The sequence below is a fragment of the Pseudophryne corroboree genome, chromosome 6 (genome assembly GCF_028390025.1).
Source record: "Pseudophryne corroboree isolate aPseCor3 chromosome 6, aPseCor3.hap2, whole genome shotgun sequence".
Classification (NCBI taxonomy): domain Eukaryota; kingdom Metazoa; phylum Chordata; class Amphibia; order Anura; family Myobatrachidae; genus Pseudophryne; species Pseudophryne corroboree.
Genome location: NC_086449.1, coordinates 823,752,049 through 823,774,424, shown reverse-complemented (window position 1 = coordinate 823,774,424; position 22,376 = coordinate 823,752,049). Strand labels below are relative to the sequence as shown.

Sequence of the window (22,376 nt, the reverse complement as noted above, 5' to 3'; positions counted from 1 at the left end):
GCATGGTCACTTTCCATGTGAGATATTTCAAATCCACCTTTTTTAGTGGTTCAAACCAATGAGATTTTAGGAAGTCCAAAACCACATTTAGATCCCACGGTGCCACTGGAGGCACCACAGGAGGCTGAATATGCAGCACTCCCTTAACAAAGGTCTGGACTTCAGGGACTGAAGCCAATTCTTTTTGAAAGAAAATCGACAGGGCCGAAATTTGAACCTTAATAGATCCCAATTTGAGACCCATTGACAATCCTGATTGCAGGAAATGTAGGAATCGACCCAGTTGAAATTCCTCCGTCGGAGCACTCCGATCTTCGCACCACGCAACATATTTTCGCCAAATTCGGTGATAATGTTTCGCGGTGACTTCCTTCCTTGCCTTAATCAAGGTAGGAATGACTTCTTCTGGAATGCCTTTCCCTTTTAGGATCTGGCGTTCAACCGCCATGCCGTCAAACGCAGCCGCGGTAAGTCTTGAAAGAGACAGGGACCCTGTTGTAGCAGGTCCCTGCTCAGAAGTAGAGGGCACGGGTCGTCCGTGACCAACTCTTGAAGTTCCGGGTACCAAGTCCTTCTTGGCTAATCCGGAGCCACTAGTATTGTTCTTACTCCTCCTCACCGTATAATCTTCAATACCTTTGGTATGAGAGGCAGAGGAGGAAACACATATACTGATTTGTACACCCAAGGTGTTACCAGTGCGTCCACAGCTATTGCCTGTGGATCTCTTGACCTGGCGCAATACTTGTCCTTGAGGCGAGACGCCATCATGTCTACCATTGGTCTTTCCCAACAGTTTATTAGCATGTGGAAGACTTCTGGATGAAGACCCCCCTCTCCCGGGTGAATATCGTGTCTGCTGAGGAAGTCTGCTTCCCAGTTGTCCACGCCCGGGAAGAACACTGCTGACAGTGCCATTACGTGATTCTCCGCCCAGCGAAGAATGTTGGCAGCTTCTGCCATTGCACTCCTGCTTCTTGTGCCGCCCTGTCTGTTTACATGGGCGACCGCCGTGATGTTGTCCGACTGAATCAACACCGGTTTTCCTTGCAGGAGTGGTTCCGCCTGGCTTAGAGCATTTTAGATTGCTCTTAGTACCAGAATGTTTATGTGAAGAGACTTTTCCAGGTTCGTCCATACCCCCTGGAAGTTTCTTCCTTGTGTGACTGCTCCCCAACCTCTCAGGCTGGCGTCCGTGGTCACCAGGATCAAATCCTGTATGCCGAATCTGCGGCCCTCCAATAGATGGGCCTTTTGCAACCACCACAGAAGATATACCCTTGTCCTTGGCGACAGGGTTATTCGCAGGTGCATCTGAGGATGCGACCCTGACCATTTGTCCAACAGATCCCTTTGGAAAATTCTTGCATGGAATCTGCCGAATGGAATTGCTTCGTAAAAAGCCACCATTTTTCCCAGGACTCTTGTGCATTGATGTACAGACACCTTTCCTGGTTTTAGGAGGTTCCTGACAGGTCGGATAACTCCTTGGCTTTTTCCTCGGGAAGAAAAACCTTTTTCTGAACCGTGTCCAGAATCATCCCTAGGAACAGCAGACGTATCGTCGGAAAACAGCTGCGATTCTTGGAATATTTAGAATCCAGTCGTGCCGTCGAAGAACTACTTTAGATAGTGCTCTTCCGACCTCCAACTGTTCTCTGGAACTTGCCCTTTTTAGGTCGTGCAAGTAAGGGATAATTTAGATGCCTTTTTTCTTTGAAGAAACATCTTTTCGGCCATTACCTTGGTAAAAAGGCCCGGGGTGCCGTGGATAATTCAAACGGCATCGTCTGAAACTGATATTGACAGTTCTGTACCACGAACCAGAGGTACCCTTGATGAGAAGGACAAAATTTGGACATGGAGGTAATCCTTGATGTCCAGGGACACCATATAGTCCCCTTTTTTCCGGTTCGCTATCACTGCTCTGAGTGACTTTATCTCGATTTGAACCTTTTATGTAAGTGTTCAAAACATTTTAGATTTAGACTATGTGTCACCAAGCCGTCTGGCTTCAGTACCACAATATAGTGTGGAAAAATAATACCCTTTTCCTTGTCGTAGGAGGGGTACTTTGATTATCACCTGCTGGATATACAGCTTGTGAATTGTTTCCAATGCTGCCTCCCTGTCGGAGGGAGCCGTTGGTAAAGCAGACTTCAGGAACCTGCGAGGAGAAGATGTCTCGACTCTCCAATCTTTACCCCTGGGATAATACTCGTACGATCTAGGGGTCAACTTGCGAGTGATCCCACTGCGCCCTGAGACTCTTGAGACTACCCCCCCACCTTGAGTCCGCTTGCACGGCCCCAGCGTCATGCTGAGGACTTGGCAGACGCGGTGGAGGGCTTCTTTTCCTGGGAAAGGGCTGCCTGCTGCAGTCTACTTCCCTTACCTCTATGTCTGGGCAGATATGACTGGCCTTTTGCCTGCATGCCCTCATGGGAAAGGAAAGATTGAGGCTGAAAAGACGGTGTCTTTTTTAGCTGAGATGTAACTTGGGGTAAAAAAGGTTGGATTTCCCAGCTGTTGCTGTGGTCCCCAGGTCCGATGGACCGACCCCCAAATAACTCCTTCCCTTTATACAGCAATACTTCCATCTGCCGTATGGGATCTGTATCACCTGACCACTGTCGTGTCCCTGACATCTTCTGGGAGATATGGACAACGCACTTATCTTGATGCCAGAGAGCAAATATCCCTCTGTGCATCTCACATACATATATATAGAATGCATCCTATTAAATGCTCTACATGAATAAAATATTTTCAGTCAGGGAATCCGACCAAGCCAACCCAGCACTGCATCTCCAGGCTGATGGCGATCGCTGGTCGCAGTATAACCACCGTATGTGTGTATATACTTTTTAGGATATTTTTCCAGCTTCCTATCAGCTGGCTCCTTGAGGGCGGCCGTATCTGGAGACGGTAACGCCACTTGATAAGCGTGTGAGCGCCTTATCACCCTAAGGGGTGTTTCCCAACGTACCCTAATTTCTGGCGGGAAAGGGTATAACGCCAATATTTGCTATCGGGGTAACCCTACGCATCATCACACACTTCATTTTATTTTATCTGATTCAGGAAAAACTACAGGTAGTTTTTTCACTCCCACATAATACCCTTTCTTGTGGTACTTGTAGTATCAGAAACACGTAACACCTCCTTCATTGCCCTTAACGTGTGGCCCTAATGAGAAATACGTTTGTTTATTCACCGTCGACACTGTATTCAGTGTCCGTGTCTGTGTCTGTGTCGACCGACTGAGGTAAATGGGCGTTTTTAAAAACCCTTGACGGTGTTTCTGAGACGCCTGGACCGGTCCTAATAGATTGTCGGCCGTCTCATGTCGTCAACCGACCTTGCAGCGTGTTGACATTCTCACGTAATTCTCTAAATAAGCCATCCATTCCGGTGTCGACTCCCTAGAGAGTGACATCACCATTACAGGCAATTTCTCCGCCTCCTCACCAACATCGTCCTCATACATGTCGACACACACGTACCGACACACAGCACACACACCGGGAATGCTCTGACAGAGGACAGGACCCACTAGCCCTTTGGGGAGACAGAGGGAGAGTCTGCCAGCACACACCAAAAACGCTATAATTATATAGGGACAACCTTATATAAGTGTTTCTCCCTTATAGCATCTTTTATATATATACAATATCGCCAAAATCAGTGCCCCCCCTCTCTGTTTTAACCCTGTTTCTGTAGTGCAGTGCAGGGGAGAGCCTGGGAGCCTTCTCTCCAGCTTTTCTGTGAGAGAAAATGGCGCTGTGTGCTGAGGAGATAGGCCCCGCCCCTTTTTCGGCGGGCTCGTCTCCCGCTATTTTTGAAGTTAGGCAGGGGTTAAATATCTCCATATAGCCTCTGTGGGCTATATGTGAGGTATTTTTTGCCTCTAATAAGGTTTTTATTTGCCTCTCAGAGCGCCCCCCCCAGCGCTCTGCACCCTCAGTGACTGTTGTGTGAAGTGTGCTGAGAGGAAAATGGCGCACAGCTGCAGTGCTGTGCGCTACCTTTATGAAGACTCAGGAGTCTTCAGCCGCCGATTTTGGACCTCTTCTCTCTTCAGCGTCTGCAAGGGGGCCGGCGGCGCGGCTCCGGTGACCATCCAGGCTGTACCTGTGATCGTCCCTCTGGAGCTAGTGTCCAGTAGCCAAGCAGCAAATCCACTCTGCACGCAGGTGAGTTCACTACTTCTCCCCTAAGTCCCTCGTTGCAGTGATCCTGTTGCCAGCAGGACTCACTGTAAAGTAAAAAACCTAAGCTAAACTTTCTCTAAGCAGCTCTTTAGGAGAGCCACCTAGATTGCACCCTTCTCGTTCGGGCACAAAATCTAACTGGAGTCTGGAGGAGGGTCATAGGGGGAGGAGCCAGTGCACACCACCTGATCTGGTAAAAGCTTTACTTTTTTGTGCCCTGTCTCCTGCGGAGCCGCTATTCCCCATGGTCCTTTCAGGAACCCCAGCATCCACTAGGACGATAGAGAAAGTAAAGCTTTAGAACTACCTGGTGTGCACTGGCTCCTCCCCCTATGACCCTCCTCCAAGCCTCAGTTAGGATACTGTGCCCGGACGAGCGTACACAATAAGGAAGGATTTTGAATCCCGGGTAAGACTCATACCAGCCACACCAATCACACCGTATAACTCGTGATCTAAACCCAGTTAACAGCATGATAACAGAGGAGCCTCTATAAAAGATGGCTCACTACAGCAATAACCCGATTTTTTGGTAACAATAACTATGTACCAGTATTGCAGACAATCCGCACTTGGGATGGGCGCCCAGCATCCACTACGGACTACGAGAAATAGAATTATCGGTAAGTAAATTCTTATTTTCTCTAACGTCCTAAGTGGATGCTGGGGACTCCGTAAGGACCATGGGGATTATACCAAAGCTCCCAAACGGGCGGGAGAGTGCGGATGACTCTGCAGCACCAAATGAGAGAACTCCAGGTCCTCCTCAGCCAGGGTATCAATTTTGTAGAATTTTACAAACGTATTTGCTCCTGACCAAGTAGCTGCTCGGCAAAGTTGTAAAGCCGAGACCCCTCGGGCAGCCGCCCAAGATGAGCCCACCTTCCTTGTGGAGTGGGCATTTACAGATTTTTGGCTGTGGCAGGCCTGCCACAGAATGTGCAAGCTGAATTGTACTACAAATCCAACGAGCAATAGTCTGCTTAGAAGCAGGAGCACCCAGCTTGTTGGGTGCATACAGGATAAACAGCGAGTCAGATTTTCTGACTCCAGCTGTCCTGGAAACATATATTTTCAGGGCCCTGACAACGTCTAGCAACTTGGAGTCCTCCAAGTCCCTAGTAGCCGCAGGCACCACAATAGGTTGGTTCAGGTGAAACGCTGAAACCACCTTAGGGAGAAACTGAGGACGAGTCCTCAATTCCGCCCTGTCCGAATGGAAAATCAGATAAGGGCTTTTACAGGATAAAGCCGCCAATTCTGACACGCGCCTGGCCCAGGCCAGGGCCAACAGCATGACCACTTTCCATGTGAGATATTTTAACTCCACAGATTTAAGTGGTTCAAACCAATGTGACTTTTGGAACCCAAAAACTACATTGAGATCCCAAAGTGCCACTGGAGACACAAAAGGAGGCTGTATATGCAGTACCCCTTTTACAAACGTCTGAACTTCAGGGACTGAAGCTAGTTCTTTTTGGAAGAAAATTGACAGGGCCGAAATTTGAACCTTAATGGACCCCAATTTCAGGCCCATAGACACTCCTGTTTGCAGGAAATGTAGGAATCGACCCAGTTGAATTTCCTCCGTCGGGCCTTACTGGCCTCGCACCACGCAACATATTTTCGCCAAATGCGGTGATAATGTTTTGCGGTTACATCCTTCCTGGCTTTGATCAGGATAGGGATGACTTCATCCGGAATGCCTTTTTTCCTTCAGGATCCGGCGTTCAACCGCCATGCCGTCAAACGCAGCCGCGGTAAGTCTTGGAACAGACATGGTCCTTGCTGGAGCAGGTCCCTTCTTAGAGGTAGAGGCCACGGATCCTCCGTGAGCATCTCTTGAAGTTCCGGTTACCAAGTCCTTCTTGGCCAATCCGGAGCCACGAATATAGTGCTTACTCCTCTCCATCTTATCAATCTCAGTACCTTGGGTATGAGAGGCAGAGGAGGGAACACATACACTGACTGGTACACCCATGGTGTTACCAGAGCGTCTACAGCTATTGCCTGAGGGTCCCTTGACCTGGCGCAATACCTGTCGAGTTTTTCCCAACGGTTTATAATCATGTGGAAGACTTCTGGGTGAAGTCTCCACTCTCCCGGGTGGAGGTCGTGTCTGCTGAGGAAGTCTGCTTCCCAGTTGTCCACTCCCGGAATGAATACTGCTGACAGTGCTATCACATGATTTTCCGCCCAGCGAAGAATCCTTGCAGCTTCTGCCATTGCCCTCCTGCTTCTTGTGCCACCCTGTCTGTTTACGTGGGTGACTGCCGTGATGTTGTCCGACTGGATCAACACCGGCTGACCTTGAAGCAGAGGTCTTGCTAAGCTTAGAGCATTGTAAATGGCCCTTAGCTTCAGGATATTTATGTGAAGTGATGTCTCCAGGATTGACCATAAGCCCTGGAAATTCCTTCCCTGTGTGACTGCTCCCCAGCCTCGCAGGCTGGCATCCGTGGTCACCAGGACCCAGTCCTGAATGCCACCACAGGAAGGACACCCTTGTCCTTGGTGACAGGGTTATCCGCTGATGCATCTGAAGATGCGACCCGGACCATTTGTCCAGCAGGTCCCACTGGAAAGTTCTTGCGTGGAATCTGCCGAATGGGATTGCTTCGTAGGAAGCCACCATTTTACCCAGAACCCTTGTGCATTGATGCACTGATGCTCGGTTTTAGGAGGTTCCTGACTAGCTCGGATAACTAGCTCGGATAACTCCCTGGCTTTCTCCCCCGGGAGAAACACCTTTTTCTGGACTGTGTCCAGGATCATCCCTAGGAACAGAAGACGAGTCGTCGGAACCAGCTGCGATTTTGGAATATTGAGAATCCAATCGTGCTGCCGCAACACTACCTGAGATAGTGCTACACCGACCTCCAACTGTTCCCTGGATCTTACCCTTATCAGGGAATCGTCCAAGTAAGGGATAACTAAAATTCCCTTCCTTCGAAGGAATATCATCATTTCGGCCATTACCTTGGTAAAGACCCGGGGTGCCGTGGACCATCCATACGGCAGCGTCTGAACTGATAGTGACAGTTCTGTACCATAAACCTGAGGTACCCTTGGTGAGAAGGGTAAATTGGGACATGAAGGTAAGCATCCTTGTTGTCCCGAGACATCATGTAGTCCCCTTCTTCCAGGTTCGCAATCACTGCTCTGAGTGACTCAATCTTGAATTTGAACCTCTGTATGTAAGTGTTCAAAGATTTTAGATTTAGAATCGGTCTCACCGAGCCGTCCGGCTTCGGTACCACAACAGTGTGGAATAATACCCCGTTCCCTGTTGCAGGAGGGGTACCTTGATTATCACCTGCTGGGAATACAGCTTGTGAATAGCTTCCAAAACTGTCTCCCTGTCAGAAGGAGACATCGGTAAAGCCGACTTTAGGAAACGGCGAGGGGGAGACGTCTCGAATTCCAATTTGTACCCCTGAGGTATCACCTGAAGGATCCAGGGGTCTACTTGCGAGTGAGCCCACTGCGCGCTGAAATTCATTGAGACGGGCCCCCCACCGTGCCTGATTCTGCTTGTAAAGCCCCAGCGTCATACTGAGGGCTTGGCAGAGGCGGGAGAGGGTTTCTGTTCCTGGGAACTGGCTGATTTCTGCAGCCTTTTTCCTCTCCCTCTGTCACGGGGCAGAAATGAGGAACCTTTTGCCCGCTTGTCCACGAAAAGACTGCGCCTGATAATACGGCGTCTTCTCATGTTGAGAGGCGACCTGGGGTACACACGTGGATTTCCCAGCTGTTGCCGTGGCCACCAGGTCTGAAAGACCGACCCCAAATAACTCCTCCCCTTAATAAGGCAATACTTCCAAATGCCGTTTTGGAATCCGCATCACCTGACCACTGTCGTGTCCATAACCCTCTACTGGTAGAAATGGACAACGCACTTAGACTTGATGCCAGTCGGCAAATATTCCGCTGTGCATCACGCATATATAGAAATGCATCTTTCAAATGCTCTATAGGCAATAATATACTGTCCCTATCTAGGGTATCAATATTTTCAGTCAGGGAATCCGACCACGCCAACCCAGCACTGCACATCCAGGCTGAGGCGATTGCTGGTCGCAGTATAACACCAGTATGTGTGTAAATACATTTTAGGATACCCTCCTGCTTTCTATCAGCAGGATCCTTAAGGGCGGCCATCTCAGGAGAGGGTAGAGCCCTTGTTCTTACAAGCGTGTGAGCGCTTTATCCACCCTAGGGGGTGTTTCCCAACGCACCCTAACCTCTGGCGGGAAAGGATATAATGCCAATAACATTTTAGAAATTATCAGTTGTTATCGGGGGAAACCCACGCATCATCACACACCTCATTTAATTTCTCAGATTCAGGAAAACTACAGGTAGTTTTTCCTCACCGAACATAATACCCCTTTTTGGTGGTACTCGTATTATCAGAAATGTGTAAAACATTTTTCATTGCCTCAATCATGTAACGTGTGGCCCTACTGGAAGTCACATTTGTCTCTTCACCGTCGACACTGGAGTCAGTATCCGTGTCGGCGTCTATATCTGCCATCTGAGGTAACGGGCGCTTTAGAGCCCCTGACGGCCTATGAGACGTCTGGACAGGCACAAGCTGAGTAGCCGGCTGTCTCATGTCAACCACTGTCTTTTATACAGAGCTGACACTGTCACGTAATTCCTTCCAACAGTTCATCCACTCAGGTGTCAACCCCCTAGGGGGTGACATCACTATTACAGGCAATCTGCTCCGTCTCCACATCATTTTTCTCCTCATACATGTCGACACAAATGTACCGACACACAGCACACACACAGGGAATGCTCTGATAGAGGACAGGACCCCACTAGCCCTTTGGGGAGACAGAGGGAGAGTTTGCCAGCACACACCAGAGCGCTATATATATACAGGGATAACCTTATATAAGTGTTTTTCCCCTTATAGCTGCTGTATTGTTAATACTGCGCCTAATTAGTGCCCCCCTCTCTTTTTTAACCCTTTCTGTAGTGTAGTGACTGCAGGGGAGAGCCAGGGGAGCTTCCCTCCAACTGAGCTGTGAGGGAAAATGGCGCCAGTGTGCTGAGGAGATAGGCTCCGCCCCTTTTTCGCGGACTTTTCTCCTGCTTTTTTATGGATTCTGGCAGGGGTTAAAATTCATCCATATAGCCCTGGGGGCTATATGTAATGTATTTTCGCCAGCCAAGGTGTTTTTATTGCTGCTCAGGGCGCCCCCCCCTAGCGCCCTGCACCCTCAGTGACCGAAGTGTGAAGTGTGCTGAGGAGCAATGGCGCACAGCTGCAGTGCTGTGCGCTACCTTGGTGAAGACAGGACGTCTTCTGCCGCCGATTTTCCGGACCTCTTCTGTCTTCTGGTTCTGTAAGGGGGCCGGCGGCGCGGCTCTGGGACCCATCCATGGCTGGGCCTGTGATCGTCCCTCTGGAGCTAATGTCCAGTAGCCTAAGAAGCCCAATCCACTCTGCACGCAGGTGAGTTCGCTTCTTCTCCCCTTAGTCCCTCGATGCAGTGAGCCTGTTGCCAGCAGGTCTCACTGAAAATAAAAAACCTAAAACTAAACTTTTCACTAAGCAGCTCAGGAGAGCCACCTAGTGTGCACCCTTCTCGTTCGGGCACAAAAATCTAACTGAGGCTTGGAGGAGGGTCATAGGGGGAGGAGCCAGTGCACACCAGGTAGTTCTAAAGCTTTACTTTTGTGCCCAGTCTCCTGCGGAGCCGCTATTCCCCATGGTCCTTACGGAGTCCCCAGCATCCACTTAGGACGTTAGAGAAATCTAAAACCAGATTCAAGTCCCATGGCGCTGTAGGTGGAATGAATGGAGGCTGTACTCTGAGAACACCTTGCAGAAAGGTGTGTACAGACGGCAATAGAGCCAAACGTCTTTGAAAGTAAATTGACAAAGCAGAGACCTGCACCTTTAGTGTAGATAAACGCAGTCCTCCCTCTAACCCCGTCTGTAGAAATAACAAAAGACGGGATAACTTGAAAGATGATGTCGGAAACTTCCGAGCTTCACACCAACCTATATAGGCACGCCAAATTCTGTAATAATGAGCTGCCGTAACTGGCTTCCTAGCACGTAACATGGTTGGTATAACCAATTCTGGAAGGTCCTCTCTTCTTAAGAGGGCGGTCTCAACAGCCACCACGTCAAACGCAGCCGCGCTAAATCGGGGTAAAGGAACGGACCCTGTTGTAACAGGTCCGGACGTAGCGGGAGCAGCCAAGGATAGTCTGCGAGTAGTCCGCAGAGATCCGAGAACCATGCTCTCCGAGGCCAATGAGGCGCCACTAGTATGACTGTGGCGGACTCACGTTTGATCCGTTTTAGCAACAGAGGGAGCAGCGGAAACGGTGGACACAGATACACAAGGCTGTACGGCCACGCGATTGTGAGAGCATCCACCGCCACTGCCTTTGGATCTCGCGTTCTGGACACATACTGGGGCGTGTGGTGATTGTGGAGAGATGCCATCAGATCCACTTGTGGGTAAACCCCACCTCTGGACCAACATGTGAAAAACACTTCTGGATTTAATGCCCATTCACCTGGATGAAAATCCCGACGGCTGAGATAATCCGCCTCCCAGTTGTCCACTCCCGGAATGAACACTGCCGACAATATCACTTGGTGATGCTCGGCCCAATTGAGGATTCGAGCTACTTCCCGCATGGCCATGCGGCTTCTCGTTCCTCCTTGTTTGTTAATGTACGCGACCGCCGTCGCGTTGTCTGACTGCACCTGGACAGTCTGAGACCGGAGCATGTGCACTACTTGTCGTATCGCGCATTGTAAATTACCTGGAGTTCCAGGACATTTAGAGACAGCAATCTTTCGTTATCTGCTCAGAGACCCTGGAGCTGACAATTTTGAACCACAGCTCCCCAACCTCTGAGGCTCGCGTCCGTCGTTAGAATTATCCAATTCCAGACGCCGAACCGTTTCCCTGCGGTTAGAGTGTGTACTTTGAGCCACCAGAGTAGAGATACTCTGACCCGTGGAGACAACCTCACCATCTGGTGAATCTGCAGATGCGAGCCCGACCACTGTGCGAGCACATCCAGTTGAAAAGGACGTGAGTGAAATCTTCCGAACTGGAGTGCTTCGAAAGCCGCCACCATTTTTCCTAACAGTCGAATGCACCGAGACTGTGCGTGGCTTGAGCACTAATTGTACCAGATGACGAATACTCTGTACTCTCTGTTCTGGTAGGTAAATTCTTTGATCTATCGTATCGAGAATCATTCCTAGGAATTGAATGTGATTTCTTGAAGTTGACAATCCAACCGTGCTGAACTAGCACATTGTACGTTAGCAACGCATGTTGGAGGATCATCTGTTGAGACAAAGCTTTGATGAGCAGATCGTCCAAGTACGGAACTATTATCACTCCCAGGGATCTGAGATGAGCTTTCATCACAAACATCACTTTGGTGAAAACCCGAGGCGCTGACGAGAGGCCAAACGGTAGAGCCTGAAACTGGTAATGGTTTTGCCGTACCGCAAAATGCAAGAACCTCTGAAGTGGCCAAATTGGAATGTGTAAAAACGCATCCATGAGATCCAGCGCAATCATGAATTCCTGTAGCTCTGAACCTGCAAATACTGACCGCAGGGATTCCATCTTGAATCTGTAGTAAGTGACGTACTGATTGAGACCCTTTAAGTTCAATATTGGTCTGACCGAGCCATCCGGCTTTGGTCCTACAAAGACTGGAATAATAACCCTGACCTTGTTGGTGAACAGGGACCGGAATCAAAACGGCTGAAGCCAGCAGAGACTGAATGGCAATTTGGAGAACCGCCTTCTTGTCTTCCGACACAGGCAGTCCTGTCTTGAAAAACCACAGTGATGGGAGACAAACTCTATTTTGTAACCTTTTAACACTAAATTGCGGATCCACCCATCTGTGGATGTCTGGAACCACGCCAAATGGAACGTATGAAGGCGTGCCCCCACAACTGGAGATCCGAGATGGACTGGAAGGCCATCATACCACTGGCTTGTCGGTGACCTTAGCGTTTTAACGACGGGTGGTGGTTTGTTGAAAACCACGTCCTCTGCCTCGTCCACCAAGTGTGGTTGTTCTTCTACCACGGCCTCGAAAGGGCTGAGGTTTAAAGGATTTGAACGCTGGTCCAGAGTATTTCCGTCTAGGTACAGTCTTGTAGGGCGGACCTGAGTCCTGTTATCCAGACAAGCAGCGCCGTAGTTACCCAAATGCCAACCAAACGCGGTCGAAGCAACACCCCTGTTGCTGTATACATCGACTTTAGCATAGCTCCCATGGAGATGTCACCGACTCTGCAAAAGGGTAACTAGACTTAAATCGGCGAGGTTTAGAAACCTGTGTATCAGGATTCTATATTAACATCTTATGTAGAGATTCCGAAAAAAATAAGAAACACGCTGGAGATGTGTCGAGTAAAGACCACCTTATAATTTGTCAGAGGTTCCTCAGTCTCTGTAAACTTCAGAGACTGACGCACCCACACTATCTGACTGCTAGTCTATTCACCCTTCTCATATTCATCTTGCGCAGTTAGGCCTGGCCTAGAATCGTCAGGATTGCAACATAGCAAAAACTGGGAAATTATAAGGCAAATGATAACCATCTTTGCAAAATCGGAGATGAAATGGGAGTATAAAATATACTGTGCATGTGGTAGAACCCTCCGGGAACCCACTCTTACAGACATTGCAGTGAAACTACTTTTTCGTTTTTGCTGGTGACTTACTCATTATGTAACCAGACAAAGTCCACCTCAGTAAATTACTAAAATGTGTATATGGCCAAAGTGCAGTGCACGTGGGCAGACTATAAGAAACCTGATCCAAAATTCCTACTAACACCCCTGCGCCATCCAGTGGAGCAGTGTTGTAGGACAGGCACGTTCTGGAAAAGAAACAGAAAGTATGATTAAAATGGCCTCCAGCCATGTGCTTATAGTCAAAGAACATATAGCATATTTCCTTACGTGACCATATATACCTATAGCATTTTATATAAATTTTCTATGGTATAATAAGTGCTTGTATAATACGTATGCATATATAACACAATGCAGCCCTTTCTTTAGCAGAGGCTGTCTATTGCTGCTGCTGTGGCATAATCTCCCCTCTCCCCCCCAGCTGCGCTGCATGTAATAGGGACAGGGAAAACTCCTGACTGCCCAGCATGAGCCCACTATCTACTAGAGGGCTGTTTTATAGGGACAGACCGCGGCAGCAGTGAGCGCTGTCCGCGGTCTGAGTGATCAGAGGCGCCGGCAGCTTCCCCCACAGCGTGTGCAGGGAGCGCTGGAAGCGACTGTTACGCTGAGCTGCCGGCCGTTAACAAGACAATCCGCGGCAGCAGTGAACGCTGTCAGCGGTCTGAGTGAGCAGAGACGCCAGGCAGCTTCCTTCCCCTAAGTGACGGAGCCTCCGGCCGTTACAGGGACAGACCGCGGCAGCACTGAACGCTGTCCCCGGTCTGATTGTGCACAACAGGCAGGGAGCGCCGACAACGGCGCTTGTAGCAGCCGATCAGTGCGTCCCTCTGAGCGGCGACCGGGAGTAGGGGAGCGGCGGCGGGGAGCTGTTATCAGCGGTGGCGGGGAGCGGAGCAGCGGGATGACCTCGGGCGACGCACATAACAGTCCCCCCCACACGGCGGGGCGGCAGAGTGAGCTGACCGCACCGGTCATAAATACATGTGTTCCTGTGCTCTGACGGGGCTTCTCTAGTAAGCTCCGTTCTGTAGCCTCATCTGAAGGTAGCGGACCTGTGCTCTTGGGCTCTAACGGGGCTTCTCCAGCAAGCTCCGTCCAGTCCTTTCTGCAGCCTCACCTGAAGTTAGCTGAGCTGCTTGTGGCTGTGAGGGGGCTCCTATTGTGAGGACCGACACGCCAAGACTGCACGCAGCAGTTTCTGTAATCCCGGACCCAGAGCTTTTGTGTAACCTGGGAAGGGATTGTAATTAGAAAAATAAAATAAAATAAAATAATCTAAAAGTAAAATATATGGAGGAGCTCCACGCTTTGTGCTTCTATCCATGTGAGCACCGAAAAAACACTGAGGTATTCTGGGAGAAAGGAGGGGAGGAGTGTTACTAAATTTAAATATTCAGTGCCTGTCTTTGCTAACACCGTCCATATCCCAAGAGTACTCCAGTGACCCCTAGTGGATGAAAAAGAAATGGCGAGCTCTGAAAGCCGATTTAAAAGCATCAATATTTTATAAGAAGTCGGAATACTGACGCCAGGATCCCGACATGTTGGTGGTGGTGGGAGGGGTTTAGGCTGTGGGTGATAGTGATCCGGATCCCGATACCATCCCATATAAACACTATCAGCTAGTCCAGTGGTTCTCAAACTCGGTCCTCAGAACCCCACACAGTGCATGTTTTGCAGGTAACCCAGCAGGTGCACAGGGGTATTAATTACTCACTGACACATTTTAAGAGGTCCACAGGTGGAGCTAATTATTTCACTTGCGATTCTGTGACGGGACCTGGAAAACATGCACCGTGTGGGGTCCTGAGGACCGAGTTTGAGAACCTGTGAGCTAGTCTAATAATGCAGCCACCTGTTTTGCAACACAAGTCCTTATCGAGGGGAGAAAAGCTACAGATATTACATCAGCAGCCACATTAGGAATTCTGCAATGTAAGGAAAGCCGGTCACTTTCCATGTTCTGCAGTGTTGTGACTGGCGGATCTTGTCGTATCCTTATAATAGTTTAGAATGGACTTGAATATTTGCAGACAACGGAACCTGTAAGAGTGAGCTGCGATCTACCCGACTCACCTTCACTTCCTCGCTACGTGACGCCCGAGCAGCTCGGTCAGCCTGTGACAGTCGGAGGATCTCCACCTCTTGCTCCCTCTCGCGCTCCGGGTCACGGCTCCTGACCAGCTGCTCCCGGCAGCGATCCAGTTCCTGCAGCAACCGGTCCTTCTCTGCCATCCACGACTTCTCATTGGCTCGGCCTTCAAACTTCAGCTGTAGGAAGTCCCTTGTGCTCTCATACAGGAGTTTCTGTGTCTTGTTCAACCTGGGAGAAAGAGTCCGAGCAGTTACCCTCTGCAGGATGAGGAAGGGGGTGTATTTCAGCTTAACCCAGACCTCTGGTGTAAACAGTGGGAGCCGACAGCGCAGTCCACACACAGTGTCAGAATAACAAACATCTCATTTATACACAGCAGGAGAAACGCGTTAGTCCGCTCACTTATCGGTCATCCCTTTGATTTTGTCCTGGTCCCTCTGGTGCTGCACCTCTGCCTCTTCCATACGGATCCTCCGGTCATCCAAGAGGGCCTCCACCTGCTCTTTGGAGAGGCGGGTCTGCTCCTCTAGCTGGGCTTGCAGTGCCTCCACCTGGCGGAAGAGAGGCCACTTAAGAGCATACTAAACACATCCTACAGTGACGCACAAGGTAATATATTGATTTTGTAACATACACATCCTTAAGCTAGAACGTTTCCACAATTAAGTAGAAAAGCTTGAATATTTCCAGATGTCTAGGCCTCCAAAACTTCTAATTAAAAAGGTTAGCGGAAGAGTCACCAAGGCGGCCGTAATGTCCTATGAACGGAAAAAGGCTGCAGTCTTGTAAATGATGATGCAGCCCACAAAAAAGCAGCCACCACTATGTATTGTCCGTAGGTACACTTAAAGCATGGAGAATATAATGGCATTTGCCGAGTAGAACACTAACAGTGCTAATAGGACAACGGGAAGAAAACATCTTATGTCTCAGGTAATAGTCTCCAGGGTGACAAGGCTCCGAGTGCCGAGACAAGAAGCTTTTATTGCATATTAAATATGGAGGCGATTGACATTGCGGAGCATTACAAGGACATGTGACACAGTTGTCAGGGTCATGTGATTAAATCCCACATGTTGTGCTATATGGAACGGCCTCGCCTCACCTGGAGCAGAAGTGTTTGGTCGTCAGGTTTGTGTGGAGCCCGCTCACTCTTCCCAGTTGGTTTAATTATCCCCCGTTTCCCGGCTGCAGGGAGAAGGACATTCAGTGACTATCTAGCACATACATTGCCTGTATATAAGCGTGCATCGCCACGGTGGTTTAACAGGGGTTTATAAAAAAGCACATGTACGATTCTTATACGTGCTGTGTTTACGTCTTTACAAGGGACAAAGCCTCATTTAATACAGCTTGAAGTAACCGTATTACAAAGGACACTTCTTGCGCAGGTATTAATGCCGCTGTCCCCCCACCTGCTCCTGGCCGCTGCGGTTTCCTTTCATGCGGATCTCCAGATTGGATGGGGCGCTGGGGTATGGTGACCTACAAGAGAAACCTACAGTTCATCCTCTAAGTAACTTTCATTATGCAGGTATAGTAACAGTGACACCTACAGGCCACAAACAGATGCTGCTTTACAAGATGTTCCACTGTCACCAGACACTGGGAAATATAAACACACACACACAATATATTTTATATATTCACACACACACACACCAATGACGATTGTATATTCTGCTGGAGACACAATCCATTCCTTGTATTTCAAGCTCTTGTAAATGAAGCTGCCAAATCCGCTATTCTCACCTTGTTCGGTGGTTCCTTATGGAAATAAGTAACTTCTCCACTGCTGGTTCCAACCAATGCAAGAAGTTGCTGGATCTTCTTCCTGTCCTCTAGTTCTCTGCATTGCAACAAAATACACAGAATACGCTGATAACACAGACACTGACGTTTCCTATAGCAACTGTGTATATTAGCTACACTATGGGGTCAATCCAATTGTTTGCGAAGAGTGCGAGTTGCCAATTACACAGCGCTTTAACGCCGGCTGCGGCATCCAAACTTGTACCCCTTGCGGCCTGATTGCTGCCAGAATTTGCTCAAAATAACTAGCAGCCCTAAGGGGCATTGAGCACTTTTGAGCACGTTCGGGCTGCCATAAAGTGCCGCTGCTGCAATGACTATGGGGGGTCATTCCGACCCGTTCGCACGCTGCTTTTTTTCGCAGCCGTGCGAGCGGGTCCGGAATGTGCAGCGGTCGCAATGCGCAGGCGTGTTATTGCCCGGCGATGGGGAGCGCCGGGCAGCGACTGAATTAAAGAAGAAAACGATCGCTGCCGCAATCGCGACGTGATTGACAGGAGGAAGGTGTTCCGTGGTGGCATCTGACCGTTTTCGGAGAGTGGAGATCCGAATGCAGGCGTGTCCAGGAGTTTGCAGAGCGGGTGTCTGACGTCAATTCCGGGACCTGAGACGCTGAAGTCATCGCAATGGGTAAGTAAGTCCAGACCTACTCCTCATCTGCACAAAATATTTTTGCATAGTTCGGCTGCACAAGCGATCGCAGCCTTGCTGTGCAAAAATACACTCCCCCATAGGCGGCGTCTAGTTGATCGTACAGGCTGCAAAAAGTTGCAGCGTGCGTTCAACTCAGAATGAGGGCCTATAAATTAACCTTCTGGGAGTAATCAACTAACATTTCTAAAACAAAACAGTACATCTAGGTGGGTTTCCTTTACAAACACCCCACCCCTTCCCCCCCACAAACAAAAAATATAGTGAATGGTGTGTAAACATCCTTTCTATATGTTGTCTGACAGACTGCACTCATCGCAACCTCACCTGATTTTCAGCCTGTCGTTTTCCGAGTAGAGCCGCAGCACGTGCTCCCGCTCCTGGAACAGGTACACTTGCATATCGCTCAGCGCCTTCTGCAGCTCCGCAATCTCCTCCTCTCTCTGACGCATCTCCCACTGCAGCTTGTGCTGGGAGCGAGACACAACACATGACTGAGCAGCTCATATACCACCTGGAAGGCTGACACCCAGCAAAATACACGGAAATAAAAGCAAGGCCGAAGTGCACAGAGATATTGTGACTGAGTGAAGCGAAGGCGAGGACGTTCATCGTTCAGGGGAGCTTAAACAGAGCCTGGTGTCTTATCGCTAAACATGACCGTAAAGGTAGACGTATCCTTTATCATACTTCAGAAGTGTCATCAAGATTGTCTGACCATCCCATCCAGAGCCACCAAATGACATCCTAACGCAACCAAACGTATGGGCTCACCTGCTCCTCATATGTGCCCTTATACTGCTCCAATCTCTTCGCCAGATCTTCATGCTCCTCATCAAACTCTGCAATCTTCCTGCGGTAATACTCCAGCAGTTCCCGGGAAGGACGGAGGTAAGCCAGACGCTCATTAATGGGGGGCAGAGGGGTGGTGTCCACTTTCTGTGGGACATAGTCGGAGGATACGGAGGAATCCGGAGTGTGAGGAGCTTGGTATCTGAGCGCGAGGGCAGGAGGTATAAATAACATTTTTTATATGCGTACATCAGGCATTTAGTGTAAAATAAAAATATACATAATAGTGGACTAAAATAAAGTGTTTATATATGTATGGCCAAGTATTACAGGGATCCAGCCACCCGATAGTCAGGCCAGACGGCCGAGTGGAGCAACTTTAGATGGGGACTGGCTGGACAAGCCTTCCCAACAACAGAAGTGGAAGGACTTATAGCGACTTACCGTCTTCCTCTGGTGTCTCGGCGAGTCGACAGATCCATAACTTAGTTTGCAAAACGCACCAAACACGTCTGCAAGAAATGAATTGGAATAACAATCAGTTTAGCTTACAATATTTGCCACAGAACCCTATGGGGGTCAATTCAATTGGGGTCATGCCACCTATGCCCGTGAGTAAGTGCCACCTATCTGGTAGTCCCGAGACTGCAGATTTGTTTTCACGTGGCTCTATAAGGGGGAAAGCATGGCATTTTTGGGATGATCTGGCGTGCCGTTACTAGTGTTTCTATGCCACATCACCCGAAATTGAACGGACCCCAATATATATTACCTGTGCTGCAAATAATGTGAGTGAGCGGTCGCAGAGCAGGTCCCCGACACAGGGACAAAAAATAAGATTTTACTTACCGATAAATCTATTTCTCGTAGTCCGTAGTGGATGCTGGGACTCCGTCAGGACCATGGGGATTAGCGGCTCCGCAGGAGACAGGGCACAAAAATAAAAGCTTTAGGACTAGGTGGTGTGCACTGGCTCCTCCCCCTATGACCCTCCTCCAAGCCTCAGTTAGGATACTGTGCCCGGACGAGCGTACACAATAAGGAAGGATTTTGAATCCCGGGTAAGACTCATACCAGCCACACCAATCACACCGTACAACTTGTGATCTGAACCCAGTTAACAGTATGACAAACGTAGGAGCCTCTGAACAGACGGCTCACAACAATAACAACCCGATTTTTTTGTAACAATAACTATGTACAAGTATTGCAGACAATCCGCACTTGGGATGGGCGCCCAGCATCCACTACGGACTACGAGAAATAGATTTATCGGTAAGTAAAATCTTATTTTCTCTGACGTCCTATTGGATGCTGGGACTCCGTCAGGACCATGGGGATTATACCAAAGCTCCCAAACGGGCGGGAGAGTGCGGATGACTCTGCAGCACCGAATGAGAGAACTCCAGGTCCTCTTTAGCCAGGGTATCAAATTTGTAGAATTTTACAAACGTGTTCTCCCCCGACCACGTAGCTGCTCGGCAGAGTTGTAATGCCGAGACCCCTCGGGCAGCCGCCCAAGATGAGCCCACCTTCCTTGTGGAATGGGCCTTGATAGATTTAGGCTGTGGCAGGCCTGCCACAGAATGTGCAAGTTGAATTGTGCTACAAATCCAACGAGCAATCGCCTGCTTAGAAGCAGGAGCACCCAGCTTGTTGGGTGCATACAGTATAAACAGCGAGTCAGATTTTCTGACTCCAGCCGTCCTTGAAATATATATTTTCAATGCCCTGACAACGTCCAGCAACTTGGAATCCTCCAAATCGCTAGTAGCCGCAGGCACCACAATAGGCTGGTTCAGGTGAAACGCTGAAACCACCTTAGGCAGAAACTGAGGACGCGTCCGCAGTTCTGCCCTGTCCGAATGGAAAATCAGATATGGGCTTTTATACGATAAAGCCGCCAATTCTGACACTCTCCTGGCTGAAGCCAGGGCCAGTAGCATGGTTACTTTCCATGTAAGATATTTCAAATCCACCGATTTGAGTGGCTCAAACCAATGGGATTTGAGAAAATCCAAAACTACATTAAGATCCCACGGTGCCACTGGGGGCACAACCGGGGGCTGTATATGTAGTACTCCTTTTACAAAAGTCTGGACTTCAGGAACTGAAGCCAATTCTTTCTGGAAGAAAATCGACAGGGCCGAAATTTGAACCTTAATGGACCCCAACTTGAGGCCCATAGACACTCCTGTTTGCAGGAAATGTAGGAATCGACCCAATTGAAATTCCTCCGTGGGGGCCTTCCTGGCCTCACACCACGCAACATATTTTCTCCAAATGCGGTGATAATGTTGTGCAGTCACCTCCTTCCTGGCTTTTACCAGGGTAGGGATGACCTCTTCCGGAATGCCTTTTTCCCTTAGAATTCGGCGTTCAACCGCCATGCCGTCAAACGCAGCCGCGGTAAGTCTTGGAATAGACACGGTCCCTGCTGAAGCAGGTCCCGTCTTAGAGGTAGAGGCCACGGATCTTCCGTGAGCATCTCCTGAAGTTCCGGGTACCAAGTTCTTCTTGGCCAATCCGGAGCCACGAGTATCGTTCTTACTCCCCTTTGCCGTATAATTCTCAGTACTTTTGGTATGAGAGGCAGAGGAGGAAACACATACACTGACTGGAACACCCACGGTGTTACCAGAGCGTCCACAGCTATTGCCTGAGGGTCTCTTGACCTGGCGCAATACCTGTCCAGTTTTTTGTTGAGGCGGGACGCCATCATATCCACCTTTGGTTTTTCCCAACGGTTCACAATCATGTGGAAGACTTCTGTATGAAGTCCCCACTCTCCCGGGTGTAGATCGTGTCTGCTGAGGAAGTCCGCTTCCCAGTTGTCCACTCCCGGAATGAACACTGCTGACAGTGCTATCACATGATCTTCCGCCCAGCGAAGAATCCTTGCAGCTTCTGCCATTGCCCTCCTGCTTCTTGTGCCGCCCTGTCTGTTTACGTGGGCGACTGCCGTGATGTTGTCCGACTGGATCAACACCGGCTGACCCTGAAGCAGGGGTTTTTCCAGGCTTAGAGCATTGTAAATCGCTCTTAGCTCCAGTATATTTATGTGAAGAGACATCTCCAGGCTTGACCACACTCCCTGGAAGTTTCTTCCCTGTGTGACCGCTCCCCAGCCTCTCAGACTGGCATCCGTGGTCACCAGGACCCAGTCCTGTATGCCGAATCTGCGGCCCTCTAACAGATGAGCACTCTGCAACCACCACAGAAGAGACACCCTTGTCCGTGGAGACAAAGTTATCCGCTGATGCATCTGCAGATGCGATCCGGACCATTTGTCCAGCAGATCCCACTGAAAAGTTTGTGCGTGGAATCTGCCGAATGGAATCGCTTCGTAAGAAGCCACCATTTTTCCCAGGACTCTTGTGCATTGATGCACAGACACTTTTCCTGGTTTTAGGAGGTTCCTGACAAGTTCGGATAACTCCCTGGCTTTCTCCTCCGGAAGAAACACCTTTTTCTGAACCGTGTCCAGAATCATTCCCAGGAACAGCAGACGTGTCGTCGGGGTCAATTGAGATTTTGGAAAATTCAGAATCCACCCGTGCTGTTGCAGCACTACTTGGGTTAGTGCTACTACGTCCCCCAGCTGTTCTCTGGACCTTGCCCTTATCAGGAGATCGTACAAGTAAGGGATAATTAATACGCCTTTTCTTCGCAGAAGAAACATCATTTCGGCCATTACCTTGGTAAAGACCCGAGGTGCCGTGGACAATCCAAACGGCAGCGTCTGAAACTGATAATGACAGTTTTGCACCACGAACCTGAGGTACCCTTGATGTGAAGGGCAAATTGGGACATGCAGGTAAGCATCCTTGATGTCCAGGGACACCATAAAGTCCCCTTCTTCCAGATTCGCTATCACTGCTCTGAGTGACTCCATCTTGAACTTGAATTTTTATATGTACAGGTTCAAAGATTTCAGATTTAGAATAGGTCTTACCGAGCCGTCCGGCTTCGGTACCACAAATAGTGTGGAATAATACCCCTTTCCCTGTTGTAGGAGGGGTACCTTGACTATCACCTGCTGAGAATACAGCTTGTGAATGGCTTCCAATACCGTCGCCCTGTCTGAGGGAGACGT

At 49.3% G+C, this 22,376-nt stretch overlaps 1 protein-coding gene across 2 annotated transcripts in view; it reads right to left on the bottom strand.

Moving 5' to 3' along the window:
* The window catches only part of CCDC77 (coiled-coil domain containing 77), a 58,749-nt gene that overhangs the window by 5,713 nt on the left and 30,660 nt on the right, over positions 1-22,376 (bottom strand). For both annotated transcript variants that reach the window (XM_063929230.1, XM_063929229.1), the window contains exons 2-9: positions 18,725-18,792; positions 18,263-18,482; positions 17,816-17,958; positions 16,778-16,874; positions 16,441-16,510; positions 16,131-16,213; positions 15,428-15,576; positions 15,007-15,253 (exon numbers count right to left, since the gene is read on the bottom strand). In XM_063929230.1, the coding sequence (XP_063785300.1) occupies positions 15,007-15,253; positions 15,428-15,576; positions 16,131-16,213; positions 16,441-16,510; positions 16,778-16,874; positions 17,816-17,958; positions 18,263-18,482; positions 18,725-18,762 (1,047 nt within the window). In that variant the 5' untranslated portion in view covers positions 18,763-18,792. The remainder of the gene's footprint in view (positions 1-15,006; positions 15,254-15,427; positions 15,577-16,130; positions 16,214-16,440; positions 16,511-16,777; positions 16,875-17,815; positions 17,959-18,262; positions 18,483-18,724; positions 18,793-22,376) is intronic.